At 59.2% G+C, this 6238-nt stretch overlaps 2 protein-coding genes across 4 annotated transcripts in view; one reads left to right on the forward strand and one right to left on the reverse strand.

Moving 5' to 3' along the window:
• Positions 1-802, reverse strand: part of USB1 (U6 snRNA biogenesis phosphodiesterase 1) — a 26859-nt gene extending 26057 nt beyond the window's left edge. The window contains exon 1 of one of the 2 annotated variants that reach the window (XM_003916963.4): positions 719-802. The gene's annotated coding sequence lies outside the window, so the exon portion shown is untranslated. The other variant, XM_009196547.3, reaches the window with a different exon arrangement.
• The window catches only part of ZNF319 (zinc finger protein 319), a 6030-nt gene extending 289 nt beyond the window's left edge, over positions 1-5741 (forward strand). Inside the window, exons 1-2 of one of the 2 annotated variants that reach the window (XM_003916960.5) lie at positions 51-909; positions 1893-5741. In XM_003916960.5, the coding sequence (XP_003917009.2) occupies positions 2151-3899 (1749 nt within the window). In that variant the 5' untranslated portion in view covers positions 51-909; positions 1893-2150 and the 3' untranslated portion in view covers positions 3900-5741. Of the gene's footprint in view, positions 1-50; positions 910-1892 lie in introns of those variants that run through there. The other variant, XM_009196548.4, reaches the window with a different exon arrangement.
• Positions 5742-6238: the final 497 nt, after the last annotated feature.

Consider the following 6238-nt stretch of genomic DNA (forward strand, 5'->3'; position numbering starts at 1 on the left):
GGCGGGGCGCCCGGGGCCGCATCTGGGGGCCACCCCCGCGCCCGCCGCACCCCTTCCTCTGCAGGCCCGGCCGCCCCCCCGCGCCCCTCCGCCGCGACCCGGCGGCCTCTTGAGCTCCTGGGAGGCCCAGGCCGGGCCTCGACGCGCAGCCGCTTCCTGAGCCCGGCCTGCAGCCCTGGGGCCTTTCTCCAGCCCGGCCGCCCTCGGGGCCCGCCCTCGGGTCGCAGCGGCCGGGCCATCCCGGGCGAGGGCTGACAGGACGCAGCCCAGCTGGGCCTGCAGGCAGGGCCGGCGGGAGGTGATCGGCTTTCATTCGGTTTCTCAGGGAGGAGGAAGAGCCGGGGTGGGGCGCAGGTGGGGGGCCTCCCCTGCCTCTCCTCGCCTCCTCTCTCCCCTTTGCGGAGTGATCACAGAGGCTTCCTGGCTGCACCTTGCTGCAGGAGGGCTGGGGTGGCCAGGGGGAGCTGCAGGCCAAGCCAGGGGACACTGTCTGACAGCCATTCATGCCAGAAAAAGCAAACAAAACAGTGGGTTGGCACAACGGACCTAGAGGCGCTCAGAGAAGCCCACCTTCCCCCTCTCTGTCCCAGGAAGGCTTAGAGAACCGAGTGGTACCTGCTTGCTCAAGCAACCTGCTGCCTCCACCCAGAGCAGCCGCTCCTCTCCTCCCTCCCTTCCGGAAGATGCTGAGGATGACAGCGTTTAGCCTGACTCTTACATTTCTTTGGCAGAGCAGTTAGAGGCCAGGCTGGCCTGTGAACGCTTCTCCTTCCTTCTTCCTCTGCTCAGGAGAAAACTTACAAACTTTTAAATGTAAGAGGCAGATGAGCTGGGAACCTGGAAGTGGGTTGCATCTGACTCTGAAAGTTCCTCCCTCTCGCTGGCATTACCTTATGCTGCCACAAAGTGGTGAGTTAGAGATTTGCCTGGGCTGGGTGGGCTTTACCTTCCAACAATTACCCAGAATGTTATAGGCTTGGAGTAAGAGAATGGAGTTATCTCTAGAGAGGTGATGAGAAATGCTCTGTGGTTAGCGTGCTGCATCCTGCATTGCCAAGGCAAACCAGTGCAGTTTCTTACATTTTCCTGCAGGCCTTGACACTATGAGATTCAGAGGATTTAGGACTTTGTGTGTGTGTATGTGTGTGTGTGTGTGTGTGAGAGAGAGAGAGAGAGTGAGTTCTGGGAGAGAACTAGAGTGAGGAAGTTCTGCTGTGTGGACATCAAGCCTGGGTGGTTCTGTGGCCCTGTCATCTAGCCCCCATCACCTATGGGCTCTGGTCTCTGCAGGGCCACCATCCTGTCATGTGGGGAGAGAATGGGCTGTGGTCAGGGATAGTTGAGGGGGTGTGGTCAGTCCCTGATAGGTGAGGGTTTTTGAAATGGTCCTTGGTTCCATGAAGTTGTCCTAAATATCTACTGTCAGAGGCCATTTGCCACTGGGCTCTCAGACCTGGGGGGTCTGGCCTCCTCAGGTGTAAGTAGTGGTGTCCCGGATTGAGACTCAGGGTAGTGACAAAAGAGGAGCTGCGGGCCTCAAGGAGGATTCTGTATTGTAGGCAGATAACCCCAGACTCTCACCTGTGAGTCTCAGCTAAAGGGTTGGCAGGAAGCTGGAGGGGACTTGTGGAGGCTGGGATGTCCTGGCCCAGGGGCGGGGCACTGAGGTGGGTGGGAGTGGAGGCCACTGCCATTTCCACTGCCTGGAGGAGCTGAGCTGGCTGCAGACCTCTCTGATCACCTAAGAAGGGAGGAGTTCTGCAGCCCTGAGCACCTGCCTTACCCGATGCGTGGTTTGTGATGGTGTGGTGAGTGCGGGCAGGACAGGGAGAGGGCCCAGGAAACTGCTGCTTGTCCCTTCCTCAATCTCATACTTTCTCTCTTCTCTACAGAACAGATCACTGGGGAAGGCAGAGCCTCCCCGGTACTGCTGGGACCCTCCCTTGAAGAGCCCCCCATGTCCTGCAGGCAGAGCCTTGTAGTTTGTTCGCTTGGTTACTGACTCGGGCTGTGTGACCAGCTCCTCTTCTGTGCCTTGTCTGAGGTCCTTGTCCATCTCTGTGATCGGGCAGCTTCTCTCTCTGGATTGGGTCACGTGAAGCGGGAAACTGAAGCCATTACTCTCCAAACCCTGTTTCATCTTCCCAAGCATGTCGGAAAGCTGGCAACAGCCGCCACAGACGCAGCCACAGCAGCCACAGCCACCGCAGCCTCAGCACCATGCAGAGCCACCGCCAGCCCTGGCGGAGCACACACTGCCCCCGGGCACGGCGGAGAACCCCCTGGGCTGTGCCGTCTATGGCATCCTCCTGCAGCCAGACCCGGGCCTGCAGCCCCCACAACATGCGCCCCTGCAGGCAGCAGGAGAGCCAGGCCCCAAATGTGGTGTGTGTGGTCACGACCTGGCGCACCTGTCCAGTCCGCATGAGCACCAGTGTCTGGCGGGCCATGACCGCTCATTCCAGTGCACACAGTGTCTCAAAATCTTCCACCAGGCCACTGACCTGCTGGAGCACCAGTGCGTGCAGACTGAACAGAAGCCCTTTGTCTGTGGGGTCTGCAAGATGGGCTTCTCACTACTCACCTCACTGGCGCAGCACCACAGCTCCCACAGTGGCCTGGTAAAGTGTTCCATCTGTGAGAAGACCTACAAGCCAGCCGAGGCAGTGGAGCCGGCCACCACTGCCGCCCCATCGCTTCCTGCAGCACCCCCACCTTCCACTGTCACCCCTGCTGAACAGGCTGACAAGCCCTACAGCTGCCCCATCTGCCAAAAGCCCTTCAAGCACCTGTCGGAGCTCTCTCGGCATGAGCGGATCCACACCGGTGAGAAGCCCTACAAGTGCACGCTGTGTGACAAGAGCTTCAGTCAGTCGTCGCACCTGGTGCACCACAAGCGCACGCACAGCTCTGAGCGGCCCTACAAGTGCGCAGTCTGCGAGAAGACCTTCAAACACCGCTCTCACCTGGTGCGCCACATGTATGCGCACTCGGGCGAGCACCACCTGTTCCGCTGCAACGTGTGCGAGTTGCATTTCAAGGAGTCGTCGGAGCTGCTGCAGCACCCGTGCACGCCAAGCGGGGAGCGGCCCTTCCGCTGCGGTGAGTGCCAGAAGGCCTTCAAGCGGCCTTCGGACCTGCGGCAGCATGAGCGCACACACAGCGCTGAGCGGCCCTTCAAGTGCGACCTGTGCCCCATGGGCTTCAAGCAGCAGTACGCACTGATGCGGCATCGGCGCACGCACAAGACCGAGGAGCCCTTCAAATGCGGCCTGTGTGAGAAGGGCTTTGGGCAGCCCAGCCACCTGCTCTACCACCAGCACGTGCACACCCTCGAGACTCTCTTCAAGTGCCCCGTGTGCCAGAAGGGCTTTGACCAGTCTGCCGAGCTGCTGCGGCACAAGTGCCTGCCCGGCGCGGCCGAGCGGCCCTTCAAGTGCCCTGTGTGCAACAAGGCCTACAAGCGGGCGTCGGCCCTGCAGAAGCACCAGCTGGCCCACTGTGCGGCGGCGGAGAAGCCCCTGCGCTGCACGCTGTGCGAACGCCGCTTCTTCTCCTCTTCTGAGTTCGTGCAGCACCGCTGCGACCCGGCCCGTGAGAAGCCACTCAAGTGCCCAGACTGCGAGAAACGCTTCAAGTACGCGTCAGACCTGCAGCGGCACCGGCGGGTACACACGGGCGAGAAGCCCTACAAGTGCCCCAACTGTGACAAGGCCTTCAAGCAGCGGGAGCATCTCAACAAGCACCAGGGCGTGCACGCCCGCGAGCAGCAGTTCAAGTGCGTATGGTGCGGGGAGCGCTTCCTAGACGTGGCCTTGTTGCAGGAGCACAGCGCGCAGCATAGTGCCGCCGCCGCCGCAGCAGAGGGCGCCTACCAGGTAGCCGCCTGCCTGCCCTGAGTCTGCGGCTGTGGCCCCTACCAGCCTGACCTGAGTCGGCGCCGTGGGCCCCGCAGGCCTCACGCAGCCTAGCTCCTCACAGCTGCCTTGCACCGAAGGTCCCACCCAGCTCGGTGTTCTGAGACCTCGGGAGTGAGGACACAGGGGTACGAGGCAGGGAGAGGGTGTGGTGCTCGTACTCCTGGCACCAGCAGGCAGTGCGGGCAGCCAGATTGCTGTGGCCCATCCTGATTCCACAAGCCTCTTTCCCATCACAAGATTCGCTTTCTTGAGAGCCATCAGCCCCCCTTATTTCCGGGGCACTGGAACCAGGCTGGAAATCAAGCGGCCTCTCCTGCCCTAAGGAGGGTGTGATGCCAGCCCAGCCTTCCCGTATCTTTCAACCTAATTAGCAGCCACATAGGTTATGAAAGCGGAGGTTCATGGTGGGGCTGGGATCCCAGAGGTGGGCTAGGTGTGAGGCATCAGTTGCTGTGTTGAGGAGAAGACCAGCTTTAAGACGTAGTCCTGGGGACTGGGAGGGCAGAGGGTGAGTCACAGCCCTCTCTGTCTGCTCTAGCCAGGGGTCATGTGTCCCCAGGTTTCTGGCAGGGGAGATGTGCAGGGTGGGTCTTGGGGCTGGGTCTGCCTGGAGACCAGTGAGCTCAGGGGGAAGGGGGGAAGCTGAGAAGTTCCTGTGACACCGTCAGCCAAGGGACAGTGCCATCCCTGGGGACAGGAGGAAAAGCAGCCTGTCTGTGCTAAGGGCAAATCCTCTGGTTTTGGAAGCGCTTCTCCCACCTTTGTAGTGCGGTTCCTAGGTGTGGTGGGGAATGTGGTGTGCTCTCAGCAGACAGAACTGCTGGTGTGAAAGGCAGGGATCGTTAGCCCACCTGAGGCTGGGAGGAAGTAGGACCAGGCCTAGGATCTCCCCAGCAGATGCGAACAAGTATCCTCCCCTGAATTGTGTGAACCAAAGCGTCAGGGGCTTGGGGCACAGCCCCAGTCAGCTCACCCCAGTCCTGCTTCAGAGCCAAGACCAGGCCAGGGTGGGGACCCCCCAGTACCCTCCCTACATCAGTGTGGCTGCTGGCCTGGACCCCAGGGGTCTGGTGCTGCCAAGATGTTCTGGACAACATCCAGCTACTTCAAAGGCCAGAGTGTCCTTTGGGTCCTCCTAGAGTCCCCCTGGGTCTCTGGCTGCCCATGAGGCTCATGGAGCAGAGGGTGTCCTGGTCATAGGGAGCAGAAGGAGCAAGTGGGTTACGGAAGCCTGTGGGGGACCTGGCGGATGGAGTTGACCAACATCGCTGGGTGGCCACGGCCCTCCTTAGGAAGCCCAGAAGGACCTTTATTATTAAATAATCATTTTTAACCCTGCTCTATCCCCTGCCCTCTTCCAGCCCCACCCCTCCCTGGTCTTGAAAGAAGACTAATCAGTGGACACACCAAGGGCCCCGAGGGGCAGGGAGATGCCACCGTGCTTCTCTGTCACCGTAAGGCTGACCAGCCAAGTCCACCTCCTCTGTCTGACTGAGTTCCTTCCTGTGGCCACAGGGAGGGGCTGGTCCTTCCCCTCGGTGCTGGCTCTCTGTCACAATGCCTCAAAAGACACAGAACCCAGGCCTACAACCGTCCCAACTGCTAATTCTTTTCCTTTCATTTTGCTTTCTGAAAGCAGTTTGTTATACTATTCATAACACTGTAGAGTTTAATTTCATGTCATTTTGGATTATATAAAAATGTGAGGATTTGGATTTTTAAAAAGAATGACTCCATTTTAGATAGCCACTTTTGATGTTAATATATAGTGAGTCCAATGTATGCTTTAGAAGTAAAGACATTGACCGTCAGAGACCAGTGCACTGCTTGTTCTGCTCCTTCTTCCACAGGGGAACAATGGACATGGAGAGGCAGAGAGGGGCACAGGTCCGAGTGGTGGCTTGGGGACTGGGGCACAGGGCTGGGTTTGAATCCTGAGCTTTGAATGTTCTGGCTGTGTGGCCTTGGGAACCTCTTTTGGACTCAGTTGCTTCATCTGTAAAATGGGGAGGTTCACCTTGCCTTGCTTGGTTGTTTTGAGAATTAAATAGAGCCCCATAGAGAGTCCCTGGTGGGGACGCTTGAAGATGCTGACAGTACCAACTCCAGGACACCTGGGGCTTTCAGGAATGATACTGAGGCCTCCTGACTTCTTTTGGGTTTAATCACAGCCCCTGAAGTGGGAGCTGACCTGTGAGAGAGCAGCAGCTCATGGAAGGCTGGAAGCCAGGCACTGGGCCTGGTGGGCATGACAGCTTGCTCAGCCCTGATGGAAAACAAAGGGCCTGCCTGCAGCAGCAGCAGACGCAGCCAGCCCT

Source organism: Papio anubis, chromosome 18, assembly GCF_008728515.1.
Source record: "Papio anubis isolate 15944 chromosome 18, Panubis1.0, whole genome shotgun sequence".
Lineage (NCBI taxonomy): Eukaryota > Metazoa > Chordata > Mammalia > Primates > Cercopithecidae > Papio > Papio anubis.